This window comes from Lepisma saccharinum, chromosome 11 (assembly GCF_977018435.1).
Source record: "Lepisma saccharinum chromosome 11, izLepSacc3.1, whole genome shotgun sequence".
In the NCBI taxonomy this organism is placed as follows: domain Eukaryota; kingdom Metazoa; phylum Arthropoda; class Insecta; order Zygentoma; family Lepismatidae; genus Lepisma; species Lepisma saccharinum.
In genome coordinates, this window is record NC_139239.1 from 26109204 (window position 1) to 26130303 (window position 21100).

Sequence of the window (21100 nt, forward strand, 5' to 3'; positions counted from 1 at the left end):
TTTCGGCTGATGATGATGATGAAGAATGGTGATTAGACTACAAAATAGATGAAGGGGCAAGACCAAACTAGCCGTGGGTCAAGGTGCCAAAGTCTCGTTTTCCTGCAAAAATGTAGTTTCCAGAATGAACTACATAAGTGTCTCGGTAATTCAGAGGATTCTGGACCCTTCGCTAGTTATGCATATGATTATTTTTCTAATAAGGTTTGGACTGTTAAGTCCAGTTCCGATTAGCTTGCCTGAACATAAAGTGGATCAAGACTCAAAGAAGGAAACGATAGTACTGATATAAATAATAATGACACATCCTATACACTGCTGTCAAATTAATCTTCTGTGCCATCAACATTTGTTTCTTAAATCCTAAGTACTATGTACGTACTTGCTAATGCTGTTAACACAACATTGCCTACAAATCAATTTTAGTAATAAATAATCTTAACATTTCCTCTTGGTCATTTGCGTTACAACAGAGTACCAGTCAGTACTGGTGTCAAAATTTGTAACTCCTCCTGATGGATGGTCACTGGCAAAATGCCATACCAGCATAACTGTACAAGTGCTGCTCAAGTTATTGACCCAACAGTTTCAACATTATTCAAGCCTGTTTTCCTACTTTTGTTGAAATATTTATAATACAGTTGATTTTAACAAAGTTAATGTGTATGTGATGAATGCTTAGATCACTTCAAATTTCCTTTAAAATTGTATACTCTTGGTTGCTTCAAACATCAAACTTTTTGTTATTTTTGCAAACTATGCAGCACAATAAAAAATTATTTCATCCATGCATCAAAAAACAAACATAAGAGCCCTTAACTGATGAAAAACTATAAATAGGATCAACATAAATCATAATAAATAGCATGTTCCTTACTTCCTAAAAAAATCTGTCTATGCACATTGTTCTGTAATTGTATATTGGACTGATTACATAGAATCAAAATGTCTTAAATTTACTTTCTTCACTGCAGGGCATGCTATAAAATCAAAAATTACAGAAAACCTTCGATCAGGATTTCACTCACGACCTTACAATATGATTCTGTCAGAGTAATCACTAGGGCTTGGAAGTTGTTGAAAAAAATCATCTTTCTTTTCTGAGCCTTGAAAATAATGCTAAACCTTGTATCAGTCTGTTTCCCTTCAGCTAGAACTAGAAAACACAGTTTTTATTTTACATTTTTCGACTTTTTCTTTCTTTCTTCTACCAGGTCATTTTTCAGTGTTTTTCCGTTTTGTTGCATTTTTCTTCATTTTTGAGGTTTATTTTTCTCCTCCCCTGTTGTTTCTTGAATTCTAAATTAACTTACATATTAACATTTCCTGAGATGGTCCCTTTAGCAAGTTCGACATTAATCGAAAATATGGTCAGTGGAAAAACACAATTTTGTTTATAACGGAAATGTTTGGCAATGGATTTAATAATTAATTGAGGTAAATTTACTTTTCATCCAGTATGTGAAGCCTGCTTTAACGTCCCCTTGATGGCCACTATTATCGCTTTAATCAGTTTTAAAGTAACATTAGGCACAATATAAAAAATTATAATCAGATGTAGGCGAAACACAATGGTATTTTCAGATGCTGGCCAAGTATTCTATCGTGGAAGGTACACACTGAAAGAAGGTGAAAAACTTTACAGAAAAACCTTGCAGTGTATTTCATATGACCTTGAAGTAAAAATAAACAAAATTAAAATTACACTTAATTGCTTTTCCCCTTTGCTCCAATAGTTTAAAAACATCAAACAATGGGTTTCTTCAAAATTTATGAAAAATTAAGCTTTCATTTTCAGAGCTAAAATTATTTTTATGGCATTTATTACCATTTTAGGTCATTTTTTAATAATTATAAGGTCATACTACAGGTCATTTTTAGAGATTTTTTAGGTAATCAACTTTCAAACCTTAGTAATCACTCACCCAAAATCATTAGGTTTTACTGTAAAGCAAACACTGATCAATGAGAAAGATGATCGCGAGTTCCACTTTATATTGAGATGTATATTTCTATTTAAAGTACTTTGAATTGCTTTTCTTCTACCTCTTGGGTTATTTGTAATGATGAGGATGAATGATGAAAATATGAATTGCATGAATGCACAAATACAATGAAACCATGCATGTTTATGTTGCTCAATGGCAACAATTTGTTGCACCGGCTGCTTAAAACAAATATCACTAAAATCATATGAACTACAATTGTGTGTAGTCTCATTCAAAGACCTATTACAACACAATTTAATTTCTCTCGTCAAACTGAAATTTTGACGAAGAGTTACACTTACTGGAACTCAATATACACTACATCTTTACCAGGGGTGCCCACAGGGGGTGATTATTGTGCAGGCTGCACCATCGAGATTTGGGGGGGGGGGATTTTTCAGCTTCAAATAATATAAAATTCAACGTTTATATATTTTTCCAAAATATATGTAGAAAGTTTACACACTTTAATCCATTAAGAAAATAAAGTGTTTAAGGGTATTATAGAAGGGGAGGGGGGAAATATTCAACTCTTACATATTAGGTCTTAATTGACATGTCAGTTCTGAAGGGGATTCTGAATTAAACGTTGGGGGTGGGGATAGTATCTAACTCTAGATGGTAGATTAGTTAGTTAGTTAGTATTTAAGTTAGAGGGGGATTGAGCATTAAATTGAGGGGTGGGGTATTTAATTCTTGTGCATTACTATTGTCTTAGACTGTTGTCGAAATTCTGGTGTGGAGACTGAGAATTAATTTTTTGGAGGAGGCAATATCCACTGTTCAATATCAACAGTAAGTCTAATATTGGCATGGAAATTTTGGTGGTAGGATTGAGTATGAAATTTAAAGGGAGAGATAGGAAGCTCTTGATAAAGTGTTAAATCTTAGATTGTCAAGGGATTTCTGTAGTGGAGAGAGTTCGAGCATTAAATTTTGGAGACTGTATTTAGTGATATGGTATCCACACGTTTTCGACCCAAACGTGCCAAAAGAGAAGCTGGAAAAGACTAAATATCTCAGGATCCTAAGAACGTATTAACACCCCCATTAAATTAATATTCTTCAAAGCCTGCAAAGAAATGGATGTAAACATTTCCTTGCTCGCTTCACTCGCAATGATGTGTTACAAGAATGTGTGTTTGGTGCTTTACTGAGGTGAATGTGAAGTTTTATACTATAGCTGCATTACTAGACATAAGCTATATTCTCGATATTCATTAATAACATCACTTCTTAAAATATAAGGCTTAGTGTTGGTATACTGCTTAATTTAATGCAGGTGCATCATTTGGAACAAAAATATATCGAATCTGCATTTCTAACTTTTTGTCAGAGGAAAATTTTACTTTAACAGATTAAAATTTACTGAAGATAACATCCATGTAAGTATTGGTATGGGTTACTAAAATAATTATATTTACCCCAAGAGTGTAACAAGTTGTGTTAAATACTCGAATTGTAAGTTTTATAAACCCACTCACAAACACTATTTATATGCATATTTACATAAGTTAATTTACTATATTTAACCAATCAATGTTTTAGCTTTAAGTGTTTTCGAAAATCTAACAGTTAAAAAATATGGACAGTTTAACATGGTATTTCACTCAAATAGACACAGTTATTACGTATTCATCCAAACTATTTTGGAGGGATTATGATGAACGATTTTAGGGGCGCTCTTAAGTGATGGGCACCCCTGTTTAGGAAGAAGGGGCAGATCAAGTATAGTGTTCAGTAAAGTTAAGGAAAAAGTTACTTTCAGTAGACACATTGTCGTAATTAAATACTTTGTGGGGATTATGATATGGTTAGAGGGTGCGAATGATATGATTTGGGGGGATGTGACATTGGCCTTGGAGGGATGCAACTCCAAATAGCACTGTTGAACCTCCAAGCTCTGCTAAAAAGGTGCTCTGAAATTGGTGACATGCGTTGCATTAAAGCAGATTTTAGTGATTGGAAATAGAGATGGAAACATGGAAAAATACTTGAAATGTCAAAATTGTGCTTCTTTCAACAAGTCCTTGAAAATGGCATCAAACCACATGCCAACACAGATCTAAACATCTGGCAAAGTTGCACAAAGAACACTCATGTCCAGTCTGGTATTCAAACCTGGGACCCCTTGCATCGTAACGTGCTGTGCTAAAAGATGACAACTTTACAACTGTGTCAATAATCATAATGCAGTGCTGCCATGAAATTAAGTGGTTTCAAACTACCATTAAAATTAATATTTACCAAGAGTGATTGTATCGCAATATCGGATTTTATCTAATATAGGTTTTTTTCAAACTGAATCCGTCCCCTGACACTGCCACACCTACAAAAGCAGCTAAAGATTAATTCATGTTCCCTACAGATGTATGGAGTTCTAGCACATTTTAGGAATTATACACCCCAACGAAGTCGTCGGGATATTTCTTTAACTTCGTTCTGGAACATAACCATCTTCTATCAGTTGAAAACCAGATCCATAAGGATCTATGTGAACAACCATGTCATCTCAATACAATGTCGCTGAAGATGTGTGTCAAAATAAGATCTCAGCAAATGTTTCCTACCACTTCTGCTTGTAGGTGGCAAATCTTCAATGTCTGTATTCTTCCCATGACGATACCGCCACAATATGAGTCCATCTAAATTTTGTTTGAGTTGGTGTTTTAAGTCCTCTTTATGCATAGTAAGGCTAATCGGGACTGGACCTACAGTTTAAAGTGGGATCTGAACCACTATGTGCCTCCACCGCATCTAAATTTTGTGAATTAAAGTTAACCCAATAAAATTGTGATAGTGGCCCTTCAGTCTCTCATTCTTTTCTCTTGTGTTTCTGGAAAAGTGAATAAGCACCGGAGTTGAGAATCCACATGAGTTCGAGACACACAAACAGGATAGCCCCAAGGTCAATGTGTGGTGTGTATTCGATGGACCACCTCATTGGTCCTTTCTTTGAGGAGGACATGGTGAACGGCGTCAGCTACATGAACATGTTACAGACATTCCTTGTCCTGGAACTTCAGAGGTTAGGCATCATCAATGAGATCCATTTCCAGCAAGATGGTGCACCCAACACTTTGCCCTTGATGTTTGTGAGTTTCTTGATGGTAAATTTAGGAAGACAGGGATTGGACACAAAGGACCCACAACTTGGCCCGCAAGATCACTAGACCTTACACCTTGGGATTACTGGCTGTGGGGACATGTCATGACCCAGGTGTGTGCACAGAAACAGATAATCTTCACGGCCTGAAGTTCAAGATACGTGATGTGTTTCACAACATTCCGGACGAGCACAGTCAGAACGCAACTCTCGGATTCAAAAGAAGATTGCAAGTGTGTTTGGACGTGAATGGTGCCCAACTGGAGATCTGGTGATGAACCAAACCACATCAAACATTAATTTAAAGCTTCCTTTGTGTAACAAACAATATTTCATTGTAATAAACCTATTACTATATTTGTTGTCCCATTGTTTAATTTATGGAAGTATGTTGCCATGAACCGCTAAATATGTTTCGACCTGAATTGAACACAGGAAGGAAACATGTCCGCCCATCTCTTCAAGATGCTCCATGACTCGCAACTAGAATATGAACCACAACCACCTTTGTTGTGAGGCCACTGGTTCACCGGATGATAGCCAATATGATGAGATCTAGATCACTGGACAAAATGGGGCACAAAGGGTAGATGTAGAAACTGCCACAAAGGACAAACACGATGGTTGGGTACTGGAGTCGCTTGAACAGGTGGAAAAAATCCCGGTTCTCCACTGCCGGAGATTGAACCTGGATATCACGAATGGTAGTCTGACGTCTTAAGGACTGAGCTACCGCGGATATATTTTTCATTACAATAGCATATACTGTAATAATAGAACAATTTCCTAAGTTTCATTTTGTGAATAAATAAAAACAAATATATATATAGTTTTTGTATCCTAAAAGTTACATTGCGCTATGTTGATAAAATATTCCACAAAGGAACTTTGTATCTCTCAGGATACAACAAAATTAGCAACGTTGCAATAGCAATTTACAAATTATATATAACTTCTGGTCATACTCGAGCTTCAGGTAGTCCGAGTGCAAACTGTTATTTTTTCCCCCAATTTGAACATATCTTGCTCCTTTAAGGGTTAAAAAGTGCTACATCTCCATGGATTTGTAGGGAACATGAATTAATCTGTAACTGCTCTTGTAGATGTGGCAGTGTCAGGGGACAGATTCAGCTTGTAAAAACCCATATTAGATAAAATCTGATATTGCGATACACTCAATTGACACAGTTGTAAAATCGTCACCTTTTAGCACAGCACGCTACGATGCAAGGGGTCCCGGGTTCGAATCCGAGACTGGGCATAAGTGTTCCTTGTGCATTGCCTCACTTGAAAGTATGTTGTGGATTTAAATTGTCAACTTGAGGAGCATAAATCCTGTTTGTTTTCTCAAAAATGGCAGGTACATGAATGCATAGGAACAACAATAAAAAGAAAGGAGGCACAATTTTGACACCACAATTCGTACAACCCTAGAACCATGCCTACAAAACCTAGGGATACATTTGGCCCAGATAAGCACTCTGAAACAACCCTGTCTGTATCATCATTAAGCACCTGAAGTAATTTCCGTCTAGACTTGTTTTAAAGACACTTGTATTCAGCAAAAAACATAGAATATTATATAACATAGCTATGCAAATGATTAGAAGCTCAGAAGCTTTAAGGAACATGAATCCTTAACCGTGCATGAGAAAAACCCTATTCACATGACATGCAGCAAATAGATAAATCACTATTTACAAGGGTCGTTCAAGGTTGACCGGGATTTTCGTACGTAAAAAATCGATGAATAGCCGGATCATGATGAAACGTGCGGGTGACGTAATGTATTCCTTCGCGAGTAACTAGCGCCCGACATGACGTATTTTGCGCATGCGCAGCAGTTGCAGCGAACATGGTGGCAAGCAGTGTGTCTGTGGCTGTGGAGCAGCGGTGTGTAATCAAATTTCTCGTGAAGGAGAAAGTGAAACCAGCTGAGATTTTCAGACGATTGCAAGCACAGTATGGTGAACAAACAATGTCGCGGACAAGAGTGTACGAATGGTGTGAGCAGTTTCGCGAAGGATGGGAGCTGGTGACAAATGAAGCGCATGGACACATTCGCCCGACTGCAGTCACACCAGTGAATATCGCACGTGTTGAGCAAATGATTCTTGAGAACAGGCGAGTAACACTGCGGGATATTGCTGCCAAGGTGAATATCAATGTCGGGAGTGTTGAGACAATCATTCACGACCACTTACGCTTCCGCAAATTCTGTGCAAGGTGGGTTCCCCACCAGCTGACATTCGATCAGAAGAGGACATGCAGGACGGTCTGTGAACAGCTTCTGAATCGGTTTCGAGTAGAAGGTGATGAATTGTTGCAATCCATCATCACGTGATGAAACATGGTTGCACAATTCAACCCCAGAGACCAAAAGACGCAGCATGGAGTGGCGGCATAAAGGTTCCCCGACCACCAAGAAAAGCAAAACGCAGCCATCCGCTGGAAAGATCATGGCAAGTGTCTTCTGGGACAGGAAGGGCGTTATCCACGTGGATTTTCTGGACAAAGGGAGCACGATTAATGCCCAGTATTACTCCACATTGTTGAGTGGTGCTGTACGAAAGTCCATTCGCAAGAAAAGACCTGGGATGTTGTCTGGAAATGTCATTCTTCTCCATGACAATGCCCGCCCTCACACGGCCAATGTGACAACAACAACTCTGGCCGACATGCGCTGGGAAGTTCTGCCCCATCCCCCCTACAGTCCGGATTTAGCCCCCAGTGATTATCATTTGTTTGCACCCCTTAAAGACCATCTGGGAGGGAAGAAATTCACGACAGACGAAGCACTGCGGAGCAATGTCCTCCAGTGGCTACGACAACAACCAAGTTCTTTCTACGCCAAAGGAATTCGGGAGCTGCCAGAACGATGGCAACGGTGCCTCGGCGCGCACGGAGAATAGCCTACTTTGAAAAACTGACATAGTTTGGTGTTTCTTCTGCTACCTATTTCCTCTGCAGAAATAAAAGTCTCGGTCAACCTTGAACGACCCTTGTAGTATGGCAAACACCAGTGGTATCTGAAGAACCACATCATAAGGATGCATACTTTAACACAATATATTGTATTTCAGAAACTAGCACTCGCATAACTCAATGCATTTACTCCCACTTCACTCAGCCAAAGGATACAAAAACTGAAGATGTAAAAATTCACTTACAAACATACTTCAAAAGAATACTAACGAGAGGAAATGAAGAGTTGTTCCTCCACCCCTCTCTCTTCCTGTGAGCAGTTAACAGTATATACTCAGTAGACCCGTTTGATTTTGCACATTCTGCTACAAAAAGCAAGTCTAAGGCAACAGCACAAATTTTGCCATAATTTTGTGTCCCAAGTGAGGTATTGATCCAAACCATTTCAGTAATGGATCATAACTTTAATGTAACCTTCTTTGATTCATGAAATTGCAAAGAAAGATAATTATTCAGAAAAATCTCAGTAGCTTATGTGGCAACATTTCTTTTTAATATGAATTTCTGGGAGGGAGTATGGCCATCATGAATCTCCTTCCTGGAAATATCACTTATTTCCTGTGTATATGTGAAACCTAAGGTCTACATTTAGTCTAGAATTTACATGCTCTCTTATGACCAATGGAGATTCAATCCATTCCAACAAAGTGATACTTAAGGGGATGAGGTACATTGTTGCATAAGGTGTGCATTTATTTTCAATGTAAAAATGCTTGCTTGATTGATTTGGTGTTTTAAGTCCACTCTATGCACAGTAAGCCTAATCAGGACTGGACCTACAGTTTAAATTGGGAACTGAACCACTATGTACCTCCACCGGGTATCGAACCCAGGACCCCTTGATTACAGGGCACTGTGCCATCGGGGAGGCTTTCTGTCAAAATGCATGTTAGTATTAGAAATGTGGAATATGTATTATGGCTCACATTGCAGTTGTAAGTAGTTCTTAACATCGATTATTTAGCTAGACAAAGCACATGAAAAATATCATTAATAAATGTGTTCCATGTGTTTGTTACGGGGAATGAAAATACTTGCTCAAATACTAATCTGAGGAACACATTGGCATTTTTTCACAACAGACAGTTCTTCTTCAACCTGTCTTCTATCTGTCCATGTTGATTTTTGTTTTCTACAGTACGTTTTGCCACTTTCTGGCTAATTGCAATGATAAGCGATGATGTGATGAAATTGATGAAGGGACACTCAGAACACCCATGACTAAGCTGGGATTCAAAACCGAAACCACTGGTCATAGTGTGCTGTGCTAACCACTCCGCAAGGGAGGTTGGCTGTCCGTATTGAGTAACATGAATACATCCGTAAGCTCCCATGTAAAAATCTACCTGCCAGCCTGCATAGATATCCCTCTCACTCAACTCCCCATGTATTGTGAGTGACACTGTACCTCTAGTCCTTAATGTTCTAGATTCTATATTGAACACAATCCAGGCAATATTCGCTGGGTGTGCTGTATTTTTATCTATGGAAAAGGTACTACCAAGTGGTATGACTTAAGATGACCGGACCCCTCTCAGATTTGACATACTTACTAATTTAGGCCTGCTAATGACGAATCTGAAGTTAAAATTTGTCGGAAACGTCTAGAAATTGCAAAATAATTGTGAACCATTAACGCTAGCCCCATGAACCATTGGCGTGTGGTTAGGTTAGTTTTGGTTAGGTTAGGCAAATATAGTTAAAATTTTGTGTCGTGGTAGTATCAGGATCTATAAATTGCAAAATAATTGCGAACCACTGATGCTACTAGCCCCACGAACCATTGACGTGTGGTTAGGTTAGTTTCATTTAGGTTAGGCAAACGTAGTATCAGGAACATATACATTTCCTTGTGAAACAAAAAATTTCGCGAAAATCGACTGTTTCCATTCCGAAAACTAACACCTTATTTTCACTTATTTTGCAATTTCTAGACGTTTCTGACAACTTTTAACTTCAGATTCGTGATTAGGAGGCCTCAATTAGCGAGTATGCCAATGAGGAAAATCGAAGAGGGGTCCGGTCATCTTAAGTTGTTCCCTACCAAGCAAAGTACGAAAACACTTTCCTTAAGGCTCATGTACACATCTTCATGGTCATGTAGAGTAATTATAATACATCTGCAGTGCTCAAAAAATGTTCATCAGAGCTAGGCGCCAGCTCTGAAAATCAGGTGCCAGGAAAACCACCTACTAGTAATTGTGCATACTATAAGAAGTTGAGCAACACCGTATTCAAAACATCGCTAAATCATGTGAGAAAGCAGAAAATTAGGGGTTGGGGGACAAAGAGCAAGGAATAGTTACTGATTCTATGAAATGTTCCAAACGTTGATAAAAAAAATTATTTTCTGACTTACGCTGCATTGCAATTTTAACTTAGAATCTTCAAAATTTCGTACATGCAAACTTAAAAGAACGGCAATATTACAACAAAAGATCATAGTCGCCAGGCTGAAATTTTTAGTCGCCATGGCAACCTGGCAACTGAGATTTTTTGAGCCCTGTACATCTGCCTTGGTCGCAACCATTGAACACTTGTGGGATACAGGTTCCTCGAAAAATTTTCATGCTAGAACCACACTGAGGTTTCACACACATAGTAACATTACCGGCAAACTACATTATGAAGGGAAATTAAGTGTCGTAAAAATCATCACAAAAACAAAGTGGGTGATATTAAACAAAACAACTGAACTGTTACAAACTAAATACTGATCTGAAGCCTACAAAATTAATAATAATAATAATCCATGGGGCAGGGCCTACCTACCGACTGCCAGCCTCACTCTCACCTGCAGAGGTGGGAGACCATCCAACCAGGTATATGGTGATGTGTGGTCAGCACAATGAACCCCCCAGTCGTTGTTGTAGGTCTCCATGACCAGGTTACGCTACCATTTCCCTCACGATGGTGGGTGACCACCGGTCCCATGCACAGGCAGAATTCTTCAGAAGAAAAGTTGTTACGCTTCCCCAGAAGGCTTATAATTGCACGCATCCTGGAGCGTAAACCTGTAGCTGAAGCCTAAGGCCCACTTTAGACTAAAGCATTTTCCTCAACATTTATGCCATGACCAAAATGCTACCATGTAAAGTGAGAAATGTTACGGCATTTCAGATGCCATGGCATATTTCATGGCATTTCTCAAGGATAGAACCGGCTCTATTTCCATAGCATAACCAATCAGAAGCGACCTCTAGGCCACAAGAGCAGATGTAATGGAGGTGGTGTGAGATATAAACAATGTATCACTTCACACTTTTAAAAGACAATAACTATTCAACCGAGAGGAATATCACTTTGCATTAAATGGCTTTAGGTAAAGAAGCATGGCACTGATTAAATACATACTTTACAACGTTTACTGTGGACGCATGGAAGAAAATTTTAGCTTTTTCAATTGTAAACACCGTGCACACAGCATAGACGGCGTAACTCGATGTGCCTTTCGTGCTGTATATATTATACATTGTAATTGCAACAGCTAACCAAAATGTACCATGAAAAGCACTATCTCTTATAAGATTTTTGGAAGCATTTATGCTAGCAAAAATTTTAAAGGAAATGCTTTCATCTGAAGGTGGCGTAAAGCATGACACTTTAGACCGCACAGCCATGGTGTGGAACGAATCCTACAGGATTGCTTCTACCTACTTCTCCTATCTCATGTCTATTCGTTCTCTCCTGCTAGTCTTATCTTCCGCAGTCGAACCATATTTGACATACATATGAAAAATAAACTATTTCAAGTTTAGAAGTTATAAAATTGCCTCGATAGTAAAATTTTTGCTCACAAAAATATTTTTGATTGACATCTATCTCAATCTGTCAGATTACCACTTTGAGTGGCTGTAATGATTTGTGTATTTTCATTAGAAAATTACCATCAAATCACAAACTATTCTAATGCAGAATTAAAGAATCACCGATGTGCATGCCTAAACTGAAACCAATGTGGTGAATGTGAGTCAACCACTCAACATGATCAGCCACTGAGATTATCAGCAACACAAAAAACCACATATGCCTTTCGTGTTAGTTTTATCAAAAATATGTGTTCTATCTGTACAATATTTATGTTATGTTTGTGCAATGAGCTGGAAAACATGTGATATATCATTATGTTTTTTATCAGGGCATTGTTGATTAGGAACCAAAACTTCAATGACATCAAATACACTCTCCAAGTAGGTAACGTAAAACAACTCTACACAGAATAAAAGGTAACATTATCGTATGGGTGAAACGGATTCCTTCAAATTTCCTTCAAATTTACAGGAGAAAGTACTTACGGAAATCATTTTCTTGAGCGTTTTGGAAGTTCCTGAATGTAGATTTGATCCATTTTAATGTGAATGCATTTTGTTTTCTGCGAAAATCTCTGTCCGACACGCTGTTTCTGCTCCCGCCATTTGCTTTTTGCATGAGAGTGCAATGTTCCGTGTGTTAAGGCGATGCAACCCCGTAGCCAGTGTTTCAGCCTCGCCGTGTTTTCACTAGAACCACCTGTCGAGTTCGGAACAAGCCATTTTTCCTGAATGGGTGACACTTATCGCACAACATTGTAGCAACATTGTGTTCCGACGTCACAGGAGAGAGCTGTTTTTACAATTTTTCTTTGTATTTATGCTAATGGAACCTAACCTAACAGGCCTAACCTAACCACGTAGGCATTCCTCGTCTGACGTCAATATTCAAGGTTGCAAGATTGTTGTGCGTAAAGGAAGAGAATTAACGAATTACGAAAGAAAGATGTTCCGACCCGAATGGGTGTCACTTATCGCACAACACTGTAGCAACATTGTGTTCTGACGTCACAGGAAAGATCTTTTTCATGTTAGGCAATACAAGCTAACGCGTCTCTTAGCGAAAATAATAATTTTTCTTTGTATCTATGCTAATGGAACATAACCCAACAGGCCTAACCTAACCACGTAGGCATTCCTCGTCTGACGTCAATATTCAAGGTTGCAAGATTGTTGTGCGTAAAGGAAGAGCATTAACCAATTTTGAAAGAAAGATGGTTCTGACCCCGAATGTGTGTAACTTATCGCACAACACTCTAGCAACATTGTGTTCTGACGTCACAGGAGAGACCTTTTTCATGTTAGGCAATACAAAGGTAACGCGTCTCTTAGCGAAAATATTATTTTTTCTTTGTATTTATGCTAATGGAACCTAACCTAACAGGCCTAACCTAACCACGTAGGCATTCCTCGTCTGACGTCAATATTCAAGGTTGCAAGAGTGTTGTGCGTAAAGGAAGAGCATTAACGAATTGCGAAAGAAAGATGGTTCCGAATTGCTGTGTATGGACAATGAACGTGGTAAATCGCAAGGTTATTTTACAAGTTCTACACGTAAATGCGACGTATTAGCATAATTTCAAATAGGGGCACGAAAGTAGATATTTTCCGGTGAACGAGGTTGCACCACTGCATAAATCGACAAAACACTCTCAGAACGCCCCCTAAACCAGTATGCTATCACGGCCATAATGTGTTACAGATTCGAAACAACAAGTAACAGTAAGTACTCGTAAATAGAGAAAATAAACATTATCTTAGTTAGAAATGCATTATTTCGCCTTAAGAAATGTTCCGCAACACGTTAGCAATGTAAAGAAGTCCGAAATATATGATTCGTAGGTGTTTCACCCATACGATAATAGTACCAAATGTAGAATAAAAGTATGAATCTGCATGACTGAATGTAGCAATTTCGAGAAACTACAATGCAATCCCACATAAGGGATTTCCTTACCTCTTGTTAAATTCGGAATGTGTTGGTTCTACGGATGTTAAACATTTATGTATAATGACAGGTATCTTCAGTGGCATTTCTTGCAAGGAGTCAGTGATTCCCAGTGATATAGTTGTTTTGTTTTTTCCTGCTACCTAGACCATTCTGAATTTCACGTCACATAACACTAAGACAAGGTTTACATCGGAAACATTACAACAAGAGATTAATCAAAATAAATTAACACCTTGTCCAGCACCATAATCAATGTGTCCATACTAAAGCACCACAATCAATGTTTCAAAAAAAGGATTGATACTATACATTATATCCATTTAACATAAAAATTAAATTTTGTTGAGAATTGAAATTTTGGTTTTGAAAACAATTATCTCAAGTAGCTTTCGAATCAATACTTTGATGCCTACATGCATGACATTTACTTTTCAGGGACAATTTTGCAGATGTCCCCATTCTCTATGAATCATTATTTCACATATTTCGACAATTCTCCATTTATAATGCTCCGAAATCTAGGTTTTCTATGACCATACTCATTACAACACCAACCATAATACAGTAGGTACCCGGCAGACTGTGTTTTGGTGTGTCTGTCACTTCGATCAAGCTCACGCTCTCCACAAATGTATCACTTAAAAATTCTTATTTTCCCTTTTGTATGGCAAATATATCATCTAGTAAACCCCATTGTATGGTACTTACCCCATTGCTTCTTTTCAGGACGTCATTCACACAGAAACACTTCAAATTAAAAAAATTTCTCACACCATGATTTCAGGGTCACTCCGCCGGAAGTAGAATTACGTCACACGTTATTACATTTACACAGGTAGTCGGCTCTCCTCTACACAGGAATAGGGATGTGTGGGCTGTTCGGGTTGGCTTGGTAGATGATACTGTTGGCAAGCGAATAGTTCGTGTTGTATATGTTTGTGAATAGCAGTATTCGACATACTTTTTTCATGTTTAATTGTTGAATGTTAGAAGTTACCATTGACTCCTTTTCTTATTTCTTTTGTCGTGAATTACTGCCTTTTGAGAAGGTACACAAAAGTCAACCTCACTTCTCTTCCACATAGTACACCAACTACACCCCTGGTAACTGAAATTTTGCAGGCCAACGAGGTTCTGGCGCCTAATGAATATAATTTCCTGCGAGGTTCTGCGTTGTGTCATCCATATCCATATGTGCATGCAGTGGCGTGCCCAGGATTTTCGAAAGGGAGGGGTTACATATACTTTTTCTTGCTAGTGAGCCCTCGTTATATTTTCCTACCTTTAACATTCTTTTTTTTTAGGAATATTGGGCCAAAGGGGAGGGTTATAACCCCCACCAACCCCCTTGGGCACGCCACTGTGTGCATGTGATTGTTCTTTCTTCGATTTCATCTTATCACCAATCCTCCCCATCGTTGCGATTATCCAAAAATGGAAGAGAAGCGATGTAGAATAAACAAACAATAACTATATCCAGGCACATTACGAAAGTTAGACTGTATGAACATTCGTATTTTTTTTAAAAAAAAAAGTTGGAAGCTGTCAAATAACAAACAAAATGCAGTGCTCCAAGCGGATGTAACCTCCACGATGGCGCAGTGGTAGCGTCATCGCCTTGTAATCAGGGGATCCCAGGTTTCTTCCCGGTGTGGAGGCACATAGTGGTTCGGACCCCCCTTTAAACAGTCCCGATTAGCCTTACTGTGCATAAAGTGGACAATTCAATCAATCAATCCAAGTGGATGCGCGGGGGATGCTGTTCCCCAGTTAAGAAAATTTTCATAAAAATTCCCAACCTAGGATAATTTCCATAAGCAAACCCCACTTGTTGCATTGTCTCCAAGTTGATCATACAAGCATCCCCCACCTATACCCAACTCGACCAAGCGTTTTCCCCAGCTAAGATTTTACAATTAAAGCATTCCTGCTATTTGAATATTAGATAACATGCCTGACCACTTAGATTTGTGAGATGAAAGCAGAATCGAGAAGTATTTTATTGTCATAGTGAAAACTTTGCATGAAGTCCATTTTATGCACAGATAGACTGATCTGGACCTACAGTTTAAAGTGATGCCTCCGCCGGGTATCGAATCCGGGACCCCTTAATTACAAGACGACAACTCGACCACAATGTGACAATGAGAATGAGTCATGATCAGATTAAATAGGTGAAAGGACACTCACAAGGAACAGCCATACAGGGGCGACCCTAGATGGGTGAGGTGCCTCGGGCACACAATAAAAAAAATTGCGATGTGCCACTGGTGCGACGTTCCTTATATTTAGGCCTAATTACAAAACCGGATGTGTTCAATATCAAACTATTATTTTACCTATCAGAGTGGGGATTTCAATCTTAACCAATAACCATAGGCGCCGACTCCATGGGGCTTAGGGGGGCTCGAGCCCCCCCCCCCCCCAATGTTAATGATGTGGGGGCAGAGCCCCCCAAATAATTTTGCTTAAGAGGATCTAATGTATTATTTTGCTTCCCTACTAAAGTTTACTCTGAATTGTGCCACATGAACTTAACTTTAAATACACATTTGAAATGTTCTAGACCATCAACTTTGGGGCTGAGACCGCTAAACCATCAACTTTGGGGGGGGCTATGTACTTGATAATTTGGACCTGAGAGCGCTCGTTAATGAGTTCATAAAAAAATAACCCACTGCGTAGAGCAACTTTTGCTATATTTTTAAATTATGTTCATATTTTTTTGTTGTGTATGTCACTTTATATCTTAGTGTACATGCTATTTTTTTATTATTGCAAAATTAAATTTAGAAAGTAAAATATTGGAGCAAGAACAAAAAAGTAAAACTATTTTCCTGCGATTTGTGTTAGCATTTATGTAAATAATTAAATAGAACTGTTAAATATTCGTTATTTTATGGGTTATTTGCAACTCATCACATGTATGTTGCAGACATTAAAACACACCCATGCCCTCGGTGGGAATCGAACCCGAGACCTCTGGATCAGAGAGAGTTGAGTCGACCACCCAACATGCTTTTTTTTTTTAAAAAAAAAAAAAGGAAATAGCCCCTACACGGAGGTATCCCCCACCATTCACTCTTTTTCTCACTTTTACACTTTTCAATTCTTACATTTGTCTTTGTTTCTTATCAACTGGACGAACACAAATACCCATGCCTTACCCGGGACTCGAACCCAGAACCCCTGGCGTTGTAGCGCGCTCTGCTAACCACTTTTTTTTTTTTTTTTTTTTTATTTTTTTTAAAAGGAAATACCCCCTACGCGGAGGTATCCCCCACCATTCACTCTTTTTCTCACTTTTACACTTTTTCAATTCTTACATTTTCTTTGTTTCTTATCAACTGGACGAACACAAATACCCATGCCTTACCCGGGACTCGAACCCAGAACCCCTGGCGTTGTAGCGCGCTCTGCTAACCACTTCGCCATGGAGGTCGACAGCATGCTCGGCTACCGTGGCCGGCATAAAACTGTTAGGTTGGTCACTTAATGTAAATACATAATTTTCAATAAAAATGTTAATTGTTATCTAAAAAACAAATGAGCAGACACAAAAGACATAGAGACACTTTGAAACATTTTCTAAACGTTTTTCATGTTACATTTCATTTGCATGAGGAATATACTAGCTGCTTAAAAACTGCTATAGGAAGACGTAATTTTTATTTTAAAAAAAGGGAGCGAGTGAGTCATTCATTCATTTACTTCAGCGATCAGAGACCCCCCAATAATTTTGACAAGTCGGCGCCCCTGCCAATAACATTCTCTACCATAATTCTATTTTGTTTACTTTTCATTGAATTTTGAAGCTGTAGCGTATTCACGTTGTTTCCCATGAAACATTTTCATTTCGTGATTTCATTCTATAATTAAACGTATTGGCTATGTAGTATTTTGTTTAAAACGTGATTTCAGTAATTTTGGATATTTTTAAGCATGCCAAAACAGTTCATGAGGTCAGGAAAAATCAGATTAATTGCTTGATTGGAAGCAGCAGCGTCATATAAACTCGTAATAAACCTTACACGAACAATTGTATATATCTGGCGCGGTGCCCCCTGAAGCAAATGCAATTGCCCATCCCCAGGGCCGGCTCTTCACCCATACCCAAACGGAGATAGGAAACCCGGGGATCTCGGTGACGAGATTCCGTGCTCGTATCGAACACGTGCTCGTAGCGAACACCGGAAGGAAAGGATTTGCAGGTGCGTGCTGTTAGCGAACACACAAACTTGCCCTGCCTTGTTTGTCCTTGAAAGTGATCAACATGCAAGTGTTGCCAGTGATACCTTATAATCATTTTGCGTTTGAAATTAGCTAAATGAAGGATCGTCAACAATTTAGGTTAACTGCATGAAAGTTTTTGTTAAAATATTGATATACTTCATCTTCCTTAAAATCCCATTTTACATAGGAAATGTAAATGTTAATCAACCTAGGTTTACTTTTTGTACAAAGGAGAACTTCCTAAGACATTTGTAAATGTTATCAATTTTTAGTTGTTCCTGTTTTTATCCGGGTGTCGACGTTCATGTAAGTCTTCTTCCTTTTACCGCTACAGACTCCAAGTTCTACCTGCCTAATTTGGAAAATGGGTGCATAAGTGCGTATATTATTGAATATACGTGGGTCTGTGTGTCCGTACTTCCTACATCGACGTGGATTGTGTATAGCTGGGAAAATTGTGCACTGCAACTATCAAATGTGCCGTATAGAAATACAGTTTTGCTTCTTCTGCCGCAAAAATTGAGAGCCTGCCATCTTACATCGTCTCGGAAACAATCAGAACGCTGTCGCCGTTTGGAAGTCTCAGCATTTCATCAGGAAAATTGATGGCACCACTCCTAACCTAACCTAACCTAAATTGTTGAGGATCCTTCATTTACCTAATTTTAAACACAAAATGATTATAAGGTATCACTGGCAACACTTGCATGCTGACCAGTTTCAAGGAAAAATAAGACAGGACAAGTTTGCGTGTTCGTTAACAGCACGCACCTGCAAATCCTTCCGTAACTGTGTTCGCTAAGAGCATGTGTTCGATATGAGCACGTTCGCTAACAGCACGGCACCGGTGACGAGATCGAAAATCGACCAGTTAACGCCACCGAGCCGGTTACATCGTCTTCTGTGAAATCGACTTACCGGTACATATTAAACTGTAACATAAATTAATCGGAACTGCTATTAGCTCACATGCACACAAGATTTATTTATTTATTTATTCGTTTGCTTCCTACAGAGAGAATCTCCAATTACAGGAAAGCTTACATAATTCAAATAATAAACATATAAAAGTGTAGATTACATATAAACACACACACAAACGCATTTATACACACAATATTATAAGTGAAGTACTACAGGAAAGAAACATATATACATCCAACCATATACATAAATATTCATTGTTCAGAACATAGCCTTTACATAGTATTGAACGGAAAAATAATAATAATAATAATAATAATAATAATAAAATAGTATAGAAGGTAAAATAATTTCAGAACAATGAAAAAATACACAGTAGAATGGATTCACAGATGTATATCTAGTCTTTTTCAAAAATTGGTTTTAGTGTTTCTAGATACAAGGAAAGTGGCAGACTAAAATCCAGATTTTCTTGCTTTGTAGAAATATTATTATATGCAGAACAAAGTCTGAATAAAGGTGATGATTTGTATTTTTCTGTTCTCGGGATATCACAGAGGAAAAGGTGTCGCATCCGAAGATTAGATTTTCTAGTATTAAATTTAAACTGAAGAAGAAAGTTACTATTATCCAGAATTCCATTTACTGTTTTGTAAAGAAATATTTGTTGTGCTAATTCTCTCCTATTACTGAGGCTTACATAACAAAACTCTTTCAATACTTATAAGAAAATTTCATCTCGTAAGCAGATACTTGATTCTTCTTGTAGTATAAGTACCGTAGAAATCTTTTTTGAATTTGCTCTATTCTATTTTTATAAGATATAAACCCAGGAGACCATACAACCGACGAATATTCGAGTTTACTTCTTATCATACTGTTATACAATAGCATAATAACATTTAAATTATTCGTGCCGTATACGGTTATGATCAAAGGTACCTTGGGTTATGATTATGATTCGAAAAAGAGTATTTATATTTGTATTAAATGACATGAGAGTCGCCAGAAATTTTTGTCAGGAGTATGGTTGCTACGTGAAATTCAATAACAGAAATAATCATAACCAAATAAAAATTATTATTATTAATAATAATAAAACTTTTATTGGTAATATCTTTTTTATTATTATTATCATTATTATAGCCTTATTGAGATCCGTTCTACTTGATACACCAGATGAGTGATTATCCAGCACAACAGTTTTTATTTTTTTCTTAAATTTCACACATGAATATACTGAAATTAAAACTTATTCTGTTTTGTTATTACACACTCCGTTCAAGAACAATCTTTAAAAGTTATTGGGAAATTTAGTCTTAAGTTTACGTTGTGTGGCATCTCACATAAAAATATATTTTTTTTTAGAAAATTTTAAAACTCACGAAAATTGTTTGGAATTAGTGGTAGAATAATATGAAAATATTCTGGTCCGATTTCTGTACTTTTCATTAACTTATTCGATCTAATGTAGTTTCTACTTTTCCTATACTTTGGAAAACCTACTAACTGAAGTTTATTTCCGTTATTGACTACAGAAATATCATTAAGTTTTTTGCTTTTTCTAATTTCAAATGAACAATGTTAATTTCCAGATAGGTAGACTGACCGCCCCCCGCCCCCGTCCCACACACACACACATCCCGACAGCCATGAAAACTGATAATATTGATTAAGAATATGTCACCGACTCATAAAATTTTGAACGTTCGAGAGTGAAGGTGGAGTAATTAATCACAGACCAATGACAACGTTGCAGTTTTTCTTTATGAATGTGTCGCAAGCGGTATTCGTGATATAAAATAATTGCTATCCCTGGAGTTTAGCTTTCGTGCAAATCGGAAAATGCTTTCTCGCTTTTGTAAGTGTCCGTACGCATGATATAAAGCAGTTTACCTTGTTCAAATGCGACGTTGATTTTCAACTGTCACGCAACTTAATTAATACTTTTTATTATAAGTTATAATACTGTTCATGATCAATAATCATTATTGGTACGCAATAAAAATATTACCACCTTACCATGAATTAATATTATCTACAATCTTGATTTTGATTTTTGTTATTCAGCGTCGCGTCTCTGCAATTTTAACTAATCGCGACG

The 21100-nt window shown here is 37.8% G+C and overlaps 2 protein-coding genes across 5 annotated transcripts in view; one reads left to right on the forward strand and one right to left on the reverse strand.

Moving 5' to 3' along the window:
* The window catches only part of homer (protein), a 427795-nt gene extending 413091 nt beyond the window's left edge, over positions 1-14704 (reverse strand). The window contains exon 1 of one of the 4 annotated variants that reach the window (XM_083130836.1): positions 14548-14704. In XM_083130836.1, coding sequence (XP_082986962.1) covers positions 14548-14552 — 5 coding nt within the window. In that variant the 5' untranslated portion in view covers positions 14553-14704. Of the gene's footprint in view, positions 1-13845; positions 13991-14547 lie in introns of those variants that run through there. The other 3 variants (XM_083130833.1, XM_083130835.1, XM_083130837.1) reach the window with 3 other exon arrangements.
* Positions 1-21100, forward strand: part of LOC145994686 (uncharacterized) — a 48733-nt gene that overhangs the window by 14076 nt on the left and 13557 nt on the right. The gene's annotated exons all lie outside the window — the stretch shown is intronic.